Genomic DNA, 20,912 nt, shown 5'->3' with positions numbered 1-20,912 from the left:
ATGATAGCGAAGAGTGACACTTGAAGATGAAATTAGAGTTCTCAAGAATAATCTGATTGGCCAAAACATGCCTGGGCATGTGGAATTAGGGAGCTTCAGGGTCACAGTTTTCTGGGACTGTTTGAAATGAATGCCACAAGAATGGCATTCACTTGGAAGAAAAGTCAGTGCTAAAAACAAATTCCAAAAAAAAAAGGCTTCACAGGATACATACTCAGTTAATGATGGAAAAATTACCATTGGTTTGATTACAAAAATAAAGTTAACTCAGGGATCATTCAACATATATGAAACTGAACACTTAACACATACTATGAGAATTGAAGAGATCTACTGACCCAAAACTTAAATGTGATAGTAAAGCTATCACCACAGTAGATACCTAAAAATTACCCTCCAACTCTGAGCATGGTCAGCTGTTCATGCCCAGGTGCTAGTAACTAAATGTCTCTAGGCTGGTTCCCAGGTCTTTAAAATACTTTTAAATCTGGAATATCCAGCTGCTGGAAAATAGCTCATTTTTTCAAATTAAATTTGGTTTGTGTCTAAAATATGGCCAAAACACACATTCAACCTAGAAGGCATTTTTTAAGAAGCCTTATTGCCAGTTTCCTAAGTTAAAATAGCTGAAATGATTTATATATTTTTACTTTAGAAAACCATAAACAAAATAAGTCATTTCAGTCTGACCACTGAAGTGCCAAGTTTCTGTCACTTGCACGGGTATAGTCGAGAGCCGTAGAAAACATTTTTATTTGTGCAAAGCGTGGGTTTTAGCAAAAATATTGGTGGACTTTCAGAGCCAAATCGTATACAGGCCTCTTGTAATGCATTTACCAATTTGGAGCCATCAGTAAGTCTTGAGTTTTAGAAGTGCTGACCCAGATTCTCTAGTGATTGAGCTATTCCTGGTTATGAATCAGTCCACTTTGGTAGAAGCATGAACTCTTTCAGACTGTTGCTAATTCTTTTTAAAATTATGTCTTTTAGAATCTGCCCTTTCCCACTCCATTCAAACTGCTACCTCACTTGTCCAGACACTTGTCATATCCCACCTTCCACCCCACCACCAGCCTCCTTGCTGATCTCCCTCGCTCCATTCTCTCCCCACTCCAGTCCTTACGTCGCTCTGCTGCTCATTATCTTGTCTTCTGCTGTCGAGTCGTCTCTGACCCATGGCGACTCCACGGACACATCTCTCCCAGAACACCCCAACTCCACCTGCAAACGTTCTGGTAGCATATGTATCGAGTCTTCTTGGTAAAAATATGGAAGTGGTTTACCACTGCCTTCTTCTGCGTGGTAAACTTGAGTCTCTGCCCTCGACTCTTCCCCGTGCCGCTGCTGCCCAGCACAGGTGAGTTTTGACTTGTAGCAGATTGCCTTCCACTCGCTAATTATTGCCCAAGCTACGAATGGAAAAAATCTCCAAGCCTTCTCTGACTAATCTCTCATCTCCAAGCCCTATTCTCTCTTTCTTCTAAGTGTCCTATGCATTTAAGTTTGAAACTCACACTAACCCCACCGTACTAACCCTTACGCTGCTGTCTGTTCCACCAGATTCTAAGCTCCTTGAGGGCTGCTCTCGACCAACTCTACTGTACTGTACTCTCCCAAGCGCTTAGTCCAGTGCTCTGTACATAGTAAGGATTGAAAGACCTTTACTGGCTTCCAAAGACAGCCACTTAATAATAATAATAATGTTGGTATTTGTTAGGCGCTTACTATGTGCAGAGCACTGTTCTAAGCGCTATGGTAGATACAGGATAATCAGGTTGTCCCACATGAGGCTCACAGTCTTAATGCCCATTTTACAGATGAGGGAACTGAGGCATAGAGAAATTAAGTGACTTGCCCACAGTCACACAGCTGACAAGTGGCAGAGCCGGGATTCAAACCCATGACCTCTGACTCCCAAGCCCGTGCTCTTTCCATCGAGCCACGCTGCTTCTCAATTACAACAGGGGTTGATTGAGGCACCAGGTGAATTTTATTTGTTCTAAATATGGAATAGCTCTTGAAATGGCCCCTAGACTGTAAGCTCACTGTAGGCAGGGAACTTGTCTATCTACTCTGTTGTACTGTACTCTCCCAAATGCTTAGAACACTGCTCTGCATGCAGTAAGTACTGAAATACCATCGACTGATTGATAGGCCTGTTTCTCATAGCCCACCCTAGGGAATGTACTGAGACCCATCTGATGCTCTGTCACTTGCAAATTGCTACTTGGGGAGGCTAATGCCATCCAATATTCCGGAAACATTACAGGTCCTAATTCAATCCCAACATTTCAGTTACATCTTACATTACTCTGAGACTAGTGGAAAAAGCAAGGGCCTGAAAGTAAGACGACCTGGGATCTAATACTGCAGCGTGGCTCAGTGGAAAGAGCACGGGCTTGGGAGTCAGAGGTCATAAATTCGAATCCCAGCTCTGCCGCTTGTCAGCTGTGTGACTGTGGGCAAGTCACTTAACTTCTCTGTGCCTCAGTGACCTCATCTGTAAAATGGGGATTAAGACTGTGAGCCTCACGTGGGACAACCTGATCACCCTGTATCTACCCCAGCGCTTAGAACAGTGCTCTGCACATAGTAAGCGCTTAACAAATACCAACGTTATTATTATTATTACTGGCTCTGCCACTTGCCTGATGTGTGACCCTGGACAAATCAGTTAACTTCTCTGTGCCTCAGTTCCCTCATCTGCAAACTGGGGGGTCATTCTTCCTATTTAGACTGTGAGCCCCATGTGGGACAGAGACTGTGTACACCCTGAATAACTTGCATCAGCCCCAGTGCATGGTATAATGCTTGGCACAGAGTAGGCCCTTATACCATGGTTACTATTATTACTCATTATGCTAAAACCATAGACATTTCCTAGACAATTGGGAAGGGATGTTTTGCTATCCAAGCTTCCTCTCCAGAGGTCAAAGAAATAATGATCAATACCAATTTATGGGTCCTGAGGAAGGCTAGGCATGTCATCCTTTATTTCCATAATCTGAGGAAGAAAAACACTAGCAACAATTCAGTTTAGCTAGGGATCTGTAATAGGAATAATAATGATTATTATTATATTTTAAGCACTTACTATGGTCCAAGCACTGTAGGAGATACAAGATAATTAAGTTGGGCACAGCCCCTGCCTCAGATTGGGCTCCCAGTCTAAGGGAGAGGGAGAACTGGTATTTACTTGCCACTTTACAGAGAAGGACACTGTAAAATGAGGACCAAGAGACTCCCTTGTCTTACTTCTGCTTTTACCCCCTCAAAAAATTATGTGGGAGAAGGTGTGCTATATGGGGCAAATCTCCATGGAATTCAAGCATATAAGAACAATGATTTGGCCTAGAAAATTGGCATAGCACAAGTAATAGTAATTTTCATTAAGTGTCTACTGTGTGAAAGGCACTACGCTAAAGGTTAGGAGAAGATACATGGGTAAAAATTAGACATGGTACCTGCCTCCTCACAATCTAAGAATAAGGGGACGGGGCCTTGGAGACAGAAAACCGAGGAGTGATGAAAACATAAAAATATAAAAATGAAGAGCAACAGTAGATACGACAAGAGCAACAGTGCATAATGGCTAGAGGAACGTAGTTTTAGACTCCTCGTTATTCAGTCCAGTGGTCACAGAAGTCAAGGTTATGGCTTTCTCGACATTCTAGAAGTTGAGAAGGCCTCACACTGACAGTGTTTGAATCCTTTCCAGCTGGAGCAATGGTTGTTGAGAGCTTTGATGTGTGTGACTGTGTGTGTGTTCACATGTGTATTTGGGGGAGGGGAAACAGCATTTCTTCCACCCAGCAAGTGCTGGTGGTCAGGTGTAAGAAGACCAACTCTGGAATCACACTGCTACTTGGTTTCTTGGGGGGGGTTGGTGTGTGTGTGTGTGTTTAATGGTATTTGTTAAGTACTTACTATGTGTCAAGGTCTGTTCAAGGCACTGGGGTAGATATAAGGTCAGACAGTGTTTACAGTCTAGATAGAAGGGAGAACAGGTACTGAAATCCCATTCTGCACTTGAGTTAACTGAGATGCTGTGACCTGCCCAAGATCACACAGCATGCAAATGGAGAAGCCGGCATTAGAACTCAGGTCTTCTGACTCACAGGCCTTTGTTTTTTCCACTAGGTCATGGTGCCCCTTTAGCCCTAAACAGGCTGGGGCAGAGGACTTCCAATTTGAGGTGGTGGGGGTCAGAAAAGGAGGAGAGAAATAGCATCTCCCCTGCAGAGGGCAGGTTACAATCCACCACACTGCCCCTCCCAAGAGGCAAGGGGAGCTTATGGAATGATCTACTCTAGGAATCATCAATTCTAGCAAGAAACATTAATCCTTGAAGGATGCAAAAAGCCAAAAAGTACACATTTAAGGACAGGAAGGAGGAGTAGGGGGTCCAGTGAGTTTTGATTCAGAGTGTGGATGTCAGTTCTGGAAAGCGTTTTGTTTTCTTCAGTCACATTCACCCACAGCTGCCTGTGGGTCTCCATGAAGGCTGAGAAACCTCAAATTATGTGAGGTTTGATCCGGTTTGGAACTGCATTCTCCCCCCACCCAATAGTAACCCCATCAGATGTCAGGTGACATGCCTCAGTTTAATTGGCAAGCAAGATTACCGGATTCCAAATGCTTAGCGTTATCCAAATTGCTATTATCCAAATGCTTCCAATTTGTTACTGAATCTCAATTTGCACAAGACAGTGATATGACTGACTGTCCCCTCCCCCGCGCCCCCCTAGCCCTGCGCACACACACACACACACAGTCTTAGTGCATGCACAAACAGCTGCATCCTACAGTACCAGCAGGTGCTCTGGGAGAATCCAGCTGAAAATCCTGCTCTTAAACAATAGTGCCATTATAAGGCAAAGAGACAGGGCCGAGTGTAACAACTAGTCTGCTGCGTCTGTGGATGGCAAAAGCTAACGTCTGAGCAGCAACCCACTGAACTCTGGCCTTCCTGCTAGGAAGCAAAGCATTCAACAAAACAGCTCTGTAGTCTTGCACTCTACCTCAGTCACAGCACTTATCAGATGCAAGGCACCAATTAAATTTCAGAAGGCAAATCTCTGGAAAATCTATTCCTTTCCCTTTAACATAAGATATTCTTCCCTTGTGTGACTCTGACACGGTCACCAAGTTTACATTTACATCCAAATATGCACACACACAAAAAAAATTACCGATGCATCTCACTCCCCCAGTGACTTTTATAACATGTTGCTAGGAAACCGTGCATACAAGTCAGGTTTCAGGACCTCTAGGAAGTCACCATAAAATAACTGCACGGCCCTTTTGCATAAATACTGTACATTCGTATCTGTTTTCTGATGCCAATAGATCAGTCAGTGAATACGCCGAATGTCTGCCAAACTGTAAACAGTTTCCCTTCCACAGCTTACTGAAAAACATATCACAATACTAATTTTTTCCCTCTAGTTTACACAGGCTTTCCAACCTCCTCCCCTCTTCTCTCTGTCCTCTAGCCCATGCTCTGAGCAGCCATCAGCAGTCTTATCCTCTACAGTTTTCCACGACCTGAGGTCCGAAGTCACTCTCCACCGTACAGACGTTTAAAGCAACGCTGGCCTAAAAAAATCAGCACTAGCAACTCTCATTCCCCACAAAAAAAACCCAAATTTTTTCAGAAACTACATACATCTAACACATTTCAATATGCACCAAATGACTTTAAGGAACCGGCCCCTCCTTAATAACCTACTGTCCCATGGTCTGGAAATAGTAAAATCATTCCCTTTCTCTTCTTTCTGTTCCCAGTCTTGGAGAAACAGGTAACTTCTACCACCTTCTGCCGGGATTAATCCATATAAATTCAAGGAAGAGAGTCCTTTTTGCAAACTCACTGTGGGATGGGAATGTGTCTGCTACATCGTACCATCCCAAGCACTTAGTACAGTGCTTTGCACACAGTAAGCACTCAGTAGATAGGACCGATTACTCCCTGGCCAAAGGGCCATTGGGGTAGGAGGAAGGCCCCTTGGTCACCCAGGAGAATCCAGGCCAAATGTCAAAAAGCATTTTGTAAAATTGGTCCCTCTATAGGAGCAGCTTTTCCCCCTAAACTGTGTGTTTCACCCTCATTAAAAAAGATGACTCTGACCTGATGAAACTCAAATGAAACCCTCTACAAGTCAGATTCCCAAGACCTGGGAGATAAATTCTTTTATCTATACCGATAAATAATAATTTGTCCCAAATAAATGTAAATGTTTTCAGTGTAATTGCAGCCTTCCTTTTGGGAGATTTTTTAATGGTATTTGTTAAGCACTTACTATGTGCCAGGCACTGTACTAAGCACTGGAGTAGATATAATAATAATTATGGTATTTAAGCGCTTACTCTGTGCTGGACACTGTACTAAGCACTGGGTGGATACAAGCAAATCGGGTTGTACACAGTCCCTGTCTCCCGTGGGGCTCACAGTCTCAATCTCCATTTTACAGGAGAGATAACTGAGGCACAGAAGTTAAGTGGCTTGCCCAAGTCACACAGAATCCCTGAAGTACCAGATCAGTCCCCAGAATTTATGAAGATCGGAGGTTTGGTTTATCTTATAATAGTAACAATAATAATAATAATGCATTTGCTAAGCAATTACTATGTGCCAAGCACAGTAATAATCATTGAGGTAAATACAAGGGAACCAGATAGGACACAGTCCCTGACCCACAAGGGGCTTATAATGTAAAAGGGGAGGGAGAACAGATACTGAAATCCCATTTTGCAGATGAGAAAATGGAGGCACAGAGAAGTTACACGATTTGCCCAAGGTTGTATAGCAGGCAAGAGGTACAGCCAGGGTTAGAATCCAGGTTTTTTGGCTTTGAGATTTGGCTTCTTTCCACTAGACTACTCTGCGGGGGAGAAGACAGGAGAGGAGGTGCAGAGGGATACCAGTAGCAGTGATAGTATTTAGTAAGTGCTTACTGTGTGCAGAGCACTGTACTAAGCAATGGCAGCCTCCCTAAACATCCCCTAATTCCCCAGACCAATCAGGTGACCCCAACAGGAAGTAGGCACCCTAAGCCCAACCTGGTATTTTCTATCTGGGCCAGCAGGATTCAGTCACAAGATGCCAGTTATCTCCTTTGATGGGGGGTGAAAACTTGCCTATGCCAAGGACACTAGTTTCTATTTTTTTCTTCCATTGACACACTGCTCTCCTGCTGTAGACATGCTATTAGTGTTGTGTGCTCCTCCTTACTATATAACTAGGCTCTCACTCTGTTCCTTCACATTCCCTCCCTCCTGTTTTTCCTCCTGGCTATTTCTGTGAAGGTTCGCTTTCTATTCTCCACCTCTCCTCACTCCTTTGGGAGCATCCAGGTTAGCGTTTCTGTGCCCCCTGAAGAACAAAAATCTGGGGCGGATAAAGACATTAAGCCATCCAAAGGACTGGATGGAAGTGTCACTATGTAAAGGGACATCAGAGCAGAACTGATTCCCCTGGTTCACCTGGTAGTGGCATTTAAAGGAATGCAACTCACATTCCATTTAAAAGAAAAGGCAATGACCAATTATTCACCATTTCAAAGGGTATTGTCAATCTCCAATGAGCTGAAATGGCATTGGAAATCATCTTGGGGACTGCTACTTGCACTTAAGACAGAACCAATTCTCTGTTGGCCTTTCCCTACCTCCTTTTTTAAATGCATAATCATACTTCCAAAAACATTATAAAAAGCAACACATCTCACAAAATCTTTCATCATATCAACAACGGAACTGGAAAAAACCACTATGGACTCTCCTGGGACCACATGCACCCAGCTCCTTGACCCTATAACATAATCCTCTAGTAAACCGAAGGAGGGAAACAAGGTAACATAAAGGGACTCATTTTGATTTGGTGCTAGATAGAAATGCCAATGAAATAGAATAACAAGAGCTCTCAGAAATTCTTACGAAGTCTGTAAGACTGACGCAAATTGTAATAAAATCCATATTATTTAATAATACTCTGCAACTCTGTCATAGCTGTCTTTAATCTGAGAAGCCAAAAAACCTTAAAGGAACAAAGAAAAGTATACATGGCAGCACACATAAAACTGAGGCCGGGGGAAGTTAAGTGGCCTAATGGATAGAGCACGGGCCTAGGAGTCCACTGTTGTCTGCTTTGCGGTCCCGGACAAGTCACTCAACTTTGCTGTGCCTCAGTTATCTCATCTGTAAAATGGGCATTAAGACTGTGAGCCCCATGTGGGACATGGACTGTGACCAACCAGATCAGTTCATAATAATAATTACTATTATTATTATTATAGAACTAGTTAAGTGCTTAGTTTGAGGCAAGCACTGTTCTAAGCATTGGGGTAAGTACAAGTTAATCAGGTTGGTTACTGTCCCACATGGAGCTCACAGTCTTAATCCCCACTCCACCAATGAGGTAACTGAGGCCCAGAGAAGTGATTTGTCCAAAGTCACAAAGCAGACATGTGGCAGAGCCAGGATTATAATCCAGGTCCTGCTGACACCCAGCCCCGAGGTGTACCCACTGAGCCACACTGCTTTTTATACCTATCCCAGTGCTTAGAATAGTGTATGGCACATAGTAAGCACTAAACAATTTAAAAAAAAGCTACCAGCTCAAAGCCACACTGTAAATCAGTGGCAGAGCTGAAGCGAGAAGGCACCCAGTGGCTTATGGGTATTGAGATCCAATGTAACATCACCTTTCCGAAAAATAGCAACACAGAAACTAGGAAGATCTTTCATTAACTCATTTCATTATTAAGCCATTATCCGGCTCACCAGGTGAGAAGCAGCAGCAGCAATGGCTCGTCCAGGCCTTCGAGCTACATCATGCAGCTTCAATCTGCCCACTTTTAGATCGGAACGATAATTAGACTTATAGGGGGTAAGAGAGAAGGCAATTTCTAGCCCAAGAACCAGCCCCCTCAACAATAGGGAGCACTGACCCCCAGGACTGGCAACTCTAACGTCCAGCTCCCAGCACTGTTAGATGTCCAAGGGTCCCAGTGGCACTGCCATTTTTGGAAACTAAGGATGGTCTCCTGTGATCAGACCTGAGTGGCCCTGCCCCCTGGAAACAACTGAGGTCTTGGCCAGTGCCGAGCAATGTGTTAATAACTAGGTAATCCGAGACAGGTCTTTTGCCTAGACTGAGGGGTGAGATATATGTTGCCCCAAGTAGAGAGGTCCCATTGGAGAGTTTCAGGCTCCTGTTTACGTATCTCCTTTCTGCTATAATAGGCCCTCTCAAGGCTCATGAAACCATACCAATGCCCCACTAGTTTAGAGAGAGTGGCTTCTCTGAAGGATAGGACGGAGGAAGAGGAGGAAGAAAATGGGGGGGGGGGGGAAAGCTGAGGTCAGAAACAGAAAGCGGGGAAGAGGAGTGATGAGGGAACTAAAGGATAGGGCATGAAAAATGTAAGCGGAAGGTAAGATGGAAACATATCAAATAGAGGAAGGACTAAAATAGGAGTTCAGATGAACAGCAAGGAAAATACAATGAGAAAGGGGTGTGCCACAGGACAAATGGAAATGTAGAACCAAGTCTCAAGGAGAAGGAAATAGGACATGTAAAAATGAAAAGGGAGAAGAGATAAAACAAGAAAAGGCAAGATGAAGAGACGAGGCATCAGAGCAATATGAGCGAGAGAGTGTAAGGATTTGCGAGGAATTTAGATTGTTTTGGGAAAAGAGTGAACAGTCTGCTGGAAAGAGTGTGCAGGGGGAAGGATACGATGGTGACAGACGGAGGTAGTGGAATGGATCGATGGGTTTTTCTAAACTTTAGAATTCCAGTATCTGGATTTTGGTATGAACATAATTTCAAAGACCCAAATCCATCCCTTCAAAGCTCTGCCCAGTGGCCAGCTTGGCTTGAGGGAAAATTTGCCTGACCCGTTTTGAGGAGTTAAACTGCTACCCTAAAAGCAGAGAGGGTATGAGTGTGCACATCTCATCCCGTTCAATTACCTGACAGCTTCATGAGAAAATCAGATGCCATCTTAACAGAGATGTCCTGGCTGAACAGTGCCGACGCAGTGTTGGCCACGAAGTCCGAGGTGTCCTTCAGCTTTGCGTGGTTTGTGGGTCGGTCTGCAGTATTCAAGGCAAATGAGGTGGAGAGGCCATTATCTTCTTTGGGCTCTTCCTTCACCAGCAAAGGTGGGACGCCAATTCCACCCTGGCCGGTCCTCTCCGGAGTTTTAGACATGGCCGTGGTCCCCGACAGCTCAGTCCCTCCTCCTTCTCTCTGTTGGCCAAGGCAGGTATTCTCGCTGAGCTGCGGTGACCCCTTGACCTCTGTTTCTGGGATCTCCTCCTTCACCTTGGCTTCTGTCCTCAGGAAGTGCTGATGGCATCGCATATGGAGTTTCAGGCTGAAGTGTCGAGAGGAGGTGAAAGGGCAGAGCTGGCACTGGAAGGTCTCTCCTCTGTCCTGGTGCTGATGAACCTGATTAAAAAGGGAGGGGGGAAAAAAAAGACTTCACATTTTTTATTCTTTTATTTCCTGCACAGCTGGCTCAACAGAACTGAGGCGTGCTCCATTACAATCTCCCTAGTAAAGAGGTTAATTTCTAAATCATCAAAGGGGTCCCCACAGGGTATAGGGTTCACTAATATGGTCCTGCTAACACCTGGGGGATGTGATTCTTGCTTTGTTTTTTGTTTTTTTAGTAGATTCCTCTTTATCAGTCCAAGCATCAAATCCCAGATGCTGCCTTTGCAAACTGAGCAAAACTACCCACCTTAAATAATAGCTAATTAATTTTTAGGGTCAGAACAGGTCTCCTGTCAATTCCCTTCGTAAGAATAATACTTTGCATTTATAAAGAGCATCTTTCACCTGGAGAATTGAGTGTAATTTACAAATATCCTCTCATTAATTCTCACCAACCTGCTACAAGGTCAGTAGGGATGGGAAAAACAGTGATATTCTCATTTTACAGATAGGGTAACAGAGACACATGAGGTCAAGTGTCTTGCCCATGGATATATGAGGAGTCAGTACGAGAGCAGACCTAGAACCTTAGCTTTCCAGCTTAGCTTGCAGCTCTACCTTCAGATGTTGTTTTCTCTGCTAGGCTTAAAACAACTCTCAGTATAGTAGAAGTTTCCAAAGTTCTCAGACCAAATTCCAAGATATAAAATAGGAATATAAGACAGACAACTATATACACTTTTCCAAACCCCTGAGTGATTTCCTGCAGAGATTTCAAAGGACCTCCTTTCTCCTGTTGTGGGTAAATTTAGTGCTAGAGAAAGTCAGGGAATAATTGCATTGGCCTGAGCTGGGTTTAATGCTGGCAGGTACTCAGTAAGCTTGTAAGCTTCCCCATTCATCTTTGCCAATGCACTTCAGTCCTGACCTGCAACACCCCTCCTATTTCAGTACTGGCCCTTCTTTGCACAGAAACTGCCAATCGGGTAGATTTGAGCCAAAGCGTTTTGCGGTTGTGTGATCTGGACAAATAACAGCAATGGATTGGAATGAAAAAAAAAATTCAGTTCTGACCCAAACAGGATTTGAACTCAGGTCCACGGAGGAGGTTAAAGGCTCATTCATGAACCCTACTGCATTACTGACCCCTTCACTGAAATGTTGTTTTCATGAGCACAAGTTTAACTCCAACTGTTTACACATTCTGACTGCTCTCCAAAGGCATTATTCAGCAGCCAAAACATACTTTTAAATAATGTTGATGACCAACAAAAGCAAAGAAATTAAAAGTTAATAGTGAGATCCTGTCGCTATAGCACCCCACTGTGGCTTTTAGAAAAAAAAAAAACCCAGCAGAATTACGAGCTCTCATAAGCAGGGGTTTAATAGCAGAAATAACCATATGAACTTCAACCCAGCACTAGCAACACTTTGCTACAGAAATGTCTTTGCACTCCTGGAGGGGTAGTGGCATTTACTCTATGTTATAAACTCCATTTTTAAGAGAAAAAGCTTTTAAGCCCTAGACCCGGAGTCAGATCTCATCTTGAAGACCCCTCCTCTCCGGCTCAATTTCTTCCTCCTCCACCCCATATCCAGAACCCATTCTCTCTAAGGTTTCATATCACAGCCCCTCCAACCGGGCCTGTTAAAGTCATGTACTGAAACATATGTGAAACAGCTTCCCTTTCCTGGGGAAGGGCAAGGGAAGAGATGCCATTTTAACTGGGTCCTTAACCCTCTTAACTGAAAGCGGGGAAAAGAAAAGCAGTGGGAAGGCGGAGTTCGGCAAATATGACTTCAAGAACAAAATTTCCAGAAGCAGCTTCTGGAACAAGGGGAAAGGGGCTAGATCTGAAGGAAGAAGTCTTGCCCAGGGCCTGAGTTTTGTTAATAGCTGGAGGCCGGGGGGAAGGTCCCCACTGCTCCTTTGACATCTTCTGATTTCTTTTTAGAGTCACAAGATGTACCTTGTTCTAGGCTTGCTAGATCTGCAAGGTTCATAAGTGTAAAACCTAAAACGAAAGATATTTGATGGGATTTTGGCTGTCGCCAGACTGTAAGCGCCTCGAGATCAGGGAACCTATCTGCCAAGCACTTAGTACATTGCTGTACACACAGTAAGCACTCAAATATAGATTGATGGCTGCATTTGAAAAAATATAAATTTATCTGGCACTACTCCTCTGGGCCGCTGCCTTGTTCTTTCCCCAGAGGGATCCACGTTATGTCAGGCAATCGACAGGGACTTCAGGAAGACTGAGCTAGTTACAGTCTTTGTGCCTCTCACCTGAAAGATACACGTTTTTCTGCTTTTATTTCTTTCTAGTCTTTTTAACTTGCTACTGGCTTCCTAATCTCTCAAGATGCTAGTGTACAAATGAAGGTTGCTTAAAACATTCCTGACTTCCTATTCAATTTTATAACAGATCCATTTGTTCTACTGCAGTGTTTTGTGTTCCAGCCATTTTTCGATCAGCAAATACTACAAATCAAAAGGGGTTAGAGATGAGAAAGACATATTAAATCACTGAGTCCACCTCCTGGCCATGATAGGGCTTAGCTGCTAGTCTATGCTTTTGTGTCTTATTTTTTGTTTTGAATCTCTATAGCCCTCATGTATTTTAGCTCAAATTAAACTTTCTGTCATCACGATCCTTCTAAAGGCCCTCTCACCTAGTAAAGCTGTAAAAGACCTAAATATTGAGAAGGAAGACAAGCCATAGGAAACTAGAGGTACTACCAAAATTAAGACAGGGATGGGGCAGATTTCTGAAGCGGAGTTTGCAGGACGTCTTTCTCTTACTTAAAGGAAATGGTCCCAGCCCAACAGGTTAAAAGCCCAAAGGTTTGAACAAACTAGTCATTTCCCATTCCTGTCATATTGCCCCAGCGACTGATTTGTTCTGAAAGCATTTTGAAGACACTACATGACCCACCAAGGTCCCACAGCTCTCCGCTGGAATACTATCATACCGACATCTGACTCTATCAAGGGGCCCAGCTCATCTTCCTGTAGTTTAGGGGTCAGTGGTTGTTTCCACTAAAACTGTGGGAGGGTTATAACTAAGCTGTTTCAAATGGCCCAGGCCTGAGACTAGGTTCACAAGGTGTCAGGTCCAGTACTAATCAATCCTTTACACTGGCTAAACTCCATTTCTAAACAGTGCCTAGTATAGTGGGGCTAAGAGTTTTGTTGCTATCAGACACTTTCCTCTGTCCCTGCTCTCTCTGATGAATTCCTTTTGGTGAACCTCTCTAATTTGAGATATCGGGATATTCCTTTCAGAGTTTAGGAGACGAGAGGAGTGTGTGTGTATGTGTAGGTGGGGGGGGGGGGGGGGGCGGGGAGGAGAGAGAGAGAATAAACCAAAAGAGACAAAAGAAGAGGCTAGAGGAAAGAAACCATATGAATGATCAGAACCCCATTCTCTACATCCTTATCAGTCACAACCCCAAATAACTACGACCCAAACAATACAATTGGTCAATAGGTCGTCTGACCAATTCATCCCTGGGGATTAAGGCAGTTTAGTTACACTGCTAATGGAAAGAGTTTAACTGCTTTGCCACAATCTCACTAGAGTTGGCCAACAAGCTTCCCATAGAGCCATTTTAACAGCATTTTGCACCCAGGGATTTCTAAAGTCTCTCCCTCCCTGACCTTCTAGTTCTTGTTAGCAGACAAACACCACACAGAAAGCAGTGGAGAAAGAAGAAAGGCATCCCCTGATTGCTCTCTCTGTTCCTGCATACCGAAAGACAGCTCTTTCATCTTCATGGGGGAGGTTAGATCTTTAACCTCTGGTACACTGGCTCTCCTTCGGGACCGCGCCTCCCCGCCTCCGGAAAACTTAAACATGGCCCAAACCGCCCCCCTTCACCTAGTCCCCAGGTGATCATTCCTCCCACTGCCAGCCCTTCAAAGAGGCATCTTGGCTATGCCACCAAGGAAGGCAACATTTCCCTCCTCTGTGAAAGGTGCTATTCTGCCCTATAAGCTCCCTCTGGACCGGAAGCTCATTATGGGCAGTGAACACATCTGTCAATTCCGTTGTAGGGTACTCTCCCAAGCACTTAGAACAGTGCTCTGCACATAGAAAGTGCTCAATAAATACCATTGATGGATCTAAACTAATTCGGGTGTAGGATAAGGGGTCTCTACCTTCCAATACTGCTGCAGCAGGGCTCTCAGTGCTCAGAGCGTAGCTATCTATTTTTACTTATCTCATTGTGTTCAGGTGCCACAGCTCATCCTGGTCAGAACACCCTCAAAAGCTCTTGCACTCCTGAGGGACTCGGGTAGTTGACAGCTTCAAATATCCTCCTGTCTATCCCCATGCATAAAGGCCTGGTGGTTGTTGATAACTCGTGATAGAAGAGAAGGCTTACCTTCATGTGAGATTTGAGATTGTCCTTGCGGGCACACCGGAATGGACAGAGAGGGCACTGATGACTTTTTAAACCTGTGTGAATCACCATGTGTCGCTTCCAATAACTCTTCCGTTTTATAACCAAACCACATATTGGACACTGGAAAGGTTTTCCTCCTTCTTCTTCTGGGGCTTAGGAGAATGGGGGAAGAGAGGGAAGGGAAAAATCTGTTTAAGTTGCAGTTACTAGACTGTAAACCCGACCACTAGATTGGAAGCTCCTTCAAGGCAGGGATTGTGTCTATTAACTCTATTGTACTGTACTCTCCCAAATGCTTAATACTGTGTTCTGTAGACAGTTAGGATTCAATAAATATCCCCGACTGATTATCTTTGACCCTTCACAAGCAGACCTGCAATTAAAATTTCTGATTCAAAGAAGTTTTCATTCAGGTACCTTCTGGTCAGCTCCATCCTCTCCAATCTGCTACTACCGTCCTTTTCAAAGTCTTGCCCCCGAGAATGTTGCGGTCAAAGTTCATCACACGCTCTGGTGGGTTATCAGAGAAGACTGTCCTGTCTTTACAGAGTCTATGGGTGGTAAACCACATGTGGCTAGAGCAGGAGAGTTACCCTCAGGAACAGAATAGATAGAAGTTAAAGAGCACTGGATCTGAAGTTTCTTATGTGGATCATAAGGGAAGAAAAGTCAGATGCTACATAAAGAAAAATTCACGGCTCTAGACTGAAAGCCAGGCTCCAGCTATAAAACTCACATACTGAACTTCAGTGGGGAACGATTTTAGAATCCCTGCTGCTGAACTTGTTTAGATTTAGCTCAAGCAGATGCTGCTGCCACTTTAGCCATCAGGAGGTCATGGGGTCATCATTTTTTCCCCTTTTTTCTTTTAGTTGCCACTACAGGCAGTGTGCTGCCCTCCCAGTTATTTGGATGTATTCCACGTACTTACTGCCCATTTAAGGGAGGACTGCAACCAAGGCAAGCAACAAATGCTTCCATTTGCCAGGGAAGACAGACAAAAATGGCGGGGGAACGGGAGAGAAGTGTGGGTGTGCAGTTGAGGTTGTGGTGGGGAGTTCTCTCCCAAATGATTTTCTGTAATTGCACATCTAGACAAGCAGTCCACTGACTTGATCTAGGGCAAGGACAACTGCAGTCATCCAAATTTCCACCCCTACATCCCAAGAAACACTCCCAGTCTCTAAGCATAAATCCCCAAAAATCAGGAGCACCTTCAGACCTGCCCTAGCATGAGTCCTAATTTAATGTGGGCCTCTTCTTTCATCTCATTTAAAAAAAAACAACATACACATACACAACACATTCCAGGCAGAGGGGAGAGCCTACATTATGGCACAGCGAACAGAGCACGGGCCTGGGAGTCAAAAGGTCATGGGTTCTAATTATGGTTCCGTCACTTGTCTATGTGACCTTGGGCAAGTCACTTTACTTCTCCACGCCTCAGTTACCTCACCTGTAAAATAGGGCTTGAGACTGTGCGCCCCACGTGGGACAGGGACTGTGTCCAACCCAATTTGCTTGGCTCCACCCTGGAGCTTAGTACAGTGTTTGGCATATAGTAAGTGCTTAAATACCATAATTATTATTATTACTCACCCTTTTGCCAAAACTGCCTCTTTCTCTCTCACTTAAACACCTGCCCCCAATACTGCCTTCCTACCAACCAGATCCAAGCACTGGATCTCAGTTCCTCTACTCACCTTCTCTTTTCCTATCTGCAACAAAACAGTTGGTGCATGCAAACTATGTGGCTTTCTCTAGCAGGTGAACTTCAGCATTCCTCAGGGCTCCAATTCAAGGGCTGAGGAATTCCTTGTTAGGCCTGCTTGGGTGCTTCCAAAAGGTGGCATGGATTTCCCACGTTTTGCAAACACCCATACCATTTCTTGCAGGAGAAAGTAAAAGAGGAGAAATAGGGACCGGGATTGCCAATGCTAACTTATTAGCCTGGTAGGCTACTGGTAGTAGAGAACTGGGGCCAGATATTGGGCAGAGGACATCGGGCACCCTTACCTTCCTGAACAGGGCTTCTTTTTAGAGAGTGGGGACCCTTTATTCCAGGATGAAACTTTCACAATCTACTGATCAATCAATGGTATTTACTCAACGCTTACTGGGTGCAGAGCACTGTTCTGAGCACCCGGGAGAGTACGATACAACAGAATTGGGAGACATGTTTGCTGCCCATGAGCTTACAACCTAGAGAGGGAGACAGACATTAAATAATTAAGTTTATTGAAGATATGAATACAGGTTCCCTGATTTTCGCAGCCCTCCTTATGTTAATCAACCAGCTTGAGAATGTGCTAAGAGCACACTAAGCAACTCTGGAAATTCTATTTGTGACAAATTCTATCGCTGCTATTTCTCCTTCACTGCTCCTTTGGCAGGTCAGTAGAAAAATGCTAGTGCTTGATTTTTGCGGTCTTTTCCTACTTTCTTTCGATGACAGAAGCACACTGTAGGGATGTATTGGATTTTTTTTTAATCTACCTATTGTTTTTCTTGCATATACTTTTCTTTTTTGTTACCTACTCACTAACCAGTGAGATTCAAGGACCAATAAGCCTCACTTTACCTTATTTTCTACCTGGTAATATAGTATCTTTCAACCCAATAGGTGAATTGCAATGAGCACATTCACAATAGGGTTAAATAATACATTTAAAGCAGGGGTTAGAGCTGAGAATGTGAGGTAAAATTGCCTTCAAAAAGCTGCAGTGAAAATAATGATCAATCTCTCACTGTAACAGCAAAGCAATTTAATAACTAGACACAGGGTAAAGCCACCAAAAGACTCTGATTTCAGAGGATCATCCATGATTTTCCCTACTCTTCTGGAATTTCAGGTATGTCAGCACTGAAAATTGGGATCATTCAACAATTGAAGTTGAATTTATTAATTTATTTTTTCTTACATAATTGGTGTTAAGCCTTCTTAAATTAATCAAGCAAATAACCTGCAAAATGGGGGGGGGAGGGGAGTTCTCTAGGTCCCTTGAAAGAAATCTTGTTGTCTTAATGGAGAACTGCCTCCAACCACTGAGGCACAGCCAACCCCTGGAATGTCCTTCTGCAGATGTGAAAGAGTTCAGGAACTCTGCATAGGACTGTAAGGCAAGACAGGAAGAAGGCAACAATATTCAATCAAAAACCAGAAACATAATTAAGGTACATAAATCTCTGGGCTCAAGTTGGCCAGAAACCACCCATTTACCCAAGGCGTTCTTAGGAGGCTTCCACCGAACTTCAGATGGAAGACAGCAGTAGGGACCCCCACACCCCACCTAAGAATTGTTATTTAAGAAAGCACATTTTCCAGCTGCACAACTCCCAGAGATGGAAAGAGTTTTATATCTACTCAAATCAACCATTTCTTCTGCACTCAGAGTTTTCAAGGGACTGGACAGATGTTACTCTTCCTGTAAGATTACAGCCCAAGGCAGCTTGACTGCTGATGCAGAAACTCATTCTGGAGATGTGCAGTGGTTGAAATCTTTAGAATGCCCCTTTCCACCCAAGTACATTCACGGAGGCTTTATCTTTCCAAAAGGGCTGCCTATTTAAGGTGACCACTCCTGGCTATGACTACAACCAAACCTCCTCTCCCCTTTTTTTTGGAATTTGTGAAGCTCTTAGCTTACTATGTGTCAGGCAGGCACTGTTCTAAGCACTGGGACAGAGATACAAATCAATCAGGTCAAACACAGTCCCTGTCCCAAGTGGGGCTCACAGACTAAGTAGCCCAATTAGCTAATTAGTAGCCTAATTAGCTGCAAATAAACCAAACGGACAGAGGGATAAGCTAAAGAGCCACGTTTCTTTAGGAACACCAAACTCCTCAGGGCCATGAAGCTCTGGACCATATCTTCCTAAACAGAAGCTCGTATTAACAACCCACATGCCTTTAACATAAAAAGGGCATTTACTAGCTTCAACAGAATGGCAGCTTCAAAGAAAATCAAGTCGGAATGTGACATTTATCTTTCATTCTCAGCGCACATGAACTTCCCTACCAGGTCAACTTTTAAAAGGGAACTGTACCATACACTGAGAACTCATAATAACCTAAAGGTAACCCCTTCCTGAAAAGGGTAACACATCACCTGTGTGGAAAAAGACAGCAGAGCACTCAACTCTTTAGGCAACTAAATATCTTAGGATCAGGTCAAAGTGAATCTTCCTCTCCTTCTACAGCTATTCTCACCAACAGTCCCCTGTCAGCTAGAAAATAAAAAGATCCAAGTACAACAAGACAGTAAACATTTTAAGGCACGGTCTATATTGGCCCCCCAAAAAAGGCTTTAAGAGTCTTATGCGAAGCACAAGATCATTTCCTAGGATGCATCACTCTGGGCCATCCTGGAAGCCTCCTGCCAAACTTTCTACAGTGTGAAAACAAATATGTTTAACATTTCAATTCATTATTTGAAAGTGTACTGGTGTGTTTGTTTCTGGTAACTGAGTCAGCCACCTCTGTCGCCTAGGACTGTCTTATCTAGTACTGACTTAAAATCCATAAATAAGGGTTTCTTTGCAAGCTCAGAATAGCCAAGCTTAAGAATGCATCAATGACTGCTTTCGCTGTCCACTCAATACCCGAGTCTCTAGGCTATCTGTATGAATAGGGAGCAGTGGCTCCAACAAATTCAGAACTACCCTGAATTTCCCTTCCCTCCAATGTCAGTTACTTGCATTTATTTGAGCGCTCACTGTGTGCAGAGCACTTACTAAGCACGTGGGAGAATAGTCTAACAATAAACGGACCCTTGTAAATCCAGAACTTGTAAATCAGGGTGACTGGGTGTCCCACAAAGGAAGAGTCAAATCCTTTTCCTAGCTGCACCTACACCAACCAGTTGGTCTTTGGCAAAAGTCATCATCAAAAGGTGATTATTCTACTTCTACCAGCTTGCAAGTAGCATACTAAAACTCCAGAATTACATGTCACAGCTGCCTTCTTGACTAGCCTGCATACAATCACTGATGCTAAGCATTCTTACTTGGATAATGGATACATGGAAGGATGTAGCCATCACATGGCCTGGTAACTTTCATTAGGGGGGGAAAAAAAAAAGTTAGTCCTGATCTACTCACAGTGACCTGAACTTGAACTTTACCCTTGTAGGTAGTATAGAAAAAGGGTATAAATGGGTCATTGTCAAAGGTCAATGTGGATAAACTGGGTCAGACTCCCTGCTTTTTCCTGTTGCTGTTTTTTGGGAGGTTGGGGGGGGGGGTTTGTACAGAACCTAGATGATTGCATCACCTTTCCACTTTGTTTTACTGGAACAAGCCAAGCCACCTAATCCAAACTCAATTCATTTTCTTTTTAAAGTAGCTAAAGTGAAGACCCATCGGTGCATTTGTTTTTTTAATCAATTTGTCTCAATAACTATTCTTGGAAGGTTTTTCAACAAAAGTCAGGAATTTAGTTTGGATGTATTGCAGACCCACACAGGGAGATAATTATCTTCTCCCCCTTCCGACTACTGAATTTTTTTAATTATAAAAAAGTCTTCAATAAAAATCTTGTTTATTAATCATCCATGTTAAATTTTGCTTGCATGCCAACTGAGCAGCTGGCATGCCCAAGTGCATATAAACTCAAAGGACACACACCCTCTCCCTTAGGCTGTTTGTTCTACAACAAAACACCCTTTCCCCAGCCCTTCCCCCAAAAAGGTTACGAGAATGATCCCGACCTGCACTTTTGACTCCATGATCCACTTAGTTCCCCTGCTACCCTCTGGTAACGCTACTCACTTGGATCTTTGCAAGAAAACCACCCTTAGTTCTTATTTACAATGTCCGAGATTGTTTTCAAACAAAACTCCTCATCATGGCATCCCGAGATATCAGCTTGAGTAAATCAGTTTATTCATCTCTTTAATAAATTAAAAGATTACAATGAGCAAAAAGTAGCTCCTGTGCTGAGTAATTCCCTGTCAAAATAAGTCCTAAAGTAAACCACATTTGCTTGTGTATTAAATAACGGATAATGGGAAGCATTTGTCAAATTAAATTAAAAAAAAAACTGAATCCTGCCCTT

The 20,912-nt window shown here is 43.6% G+C and overlaps 1 protein-coding gene across 3 annotated transcripts in view; it reads right to left on the bottom strand.

Moving 5' to 3' along the window:
• The window catches only part of ZNF827 (zinc finger protein 827), a 144,194-nt gene that overhangs the window by 100,271 nt on the left and 23,011 nt on the right, over positions 1 to 20,912 (bottom strand). For all 3 annotated transcript variants that reach the window (XM_029076788.2, XM_029076790.2, XM_029076789.2), the window contains exons 3-4: positions 14,837 to 15,009; positions 9,976 to 10,456 (exon numbers count right to left, since the gene is read on the bottom strand). In XM_029076788.2, coding sequence (XP_028932621.1) covers positions 9,976 to 10,456; positions 14,837 to 15,009 — 654 coding nt within the window. The remainder of the gene's footprint in view (positions 1 to 9,975; positions 10,457 to 14,836; positions 15,010 to 20,912) is intronic.

Source organism: Ornithorhynchus anatinus, chromosome 12 (assembly GCF_004115215.2).
Source record: "Ornithorhynchus anatinus isolate Pmale09 chromosome 12, mOrnAna1.pri.v4, whole genome shotgun sequence".
Taxonomy (NCBI): Eukaryota; Metazoa; Chordata; class Mammalia; order Monotremata; family Ornithorhynchidae; genus Ornithorhynchus; species Ornithorhynchus anatinus.
The sequence above is the reverse complement of the archived record's forward strand: the minus strand, read 5'-3'. Positions and strand labels throughout refer to the sequence as shown.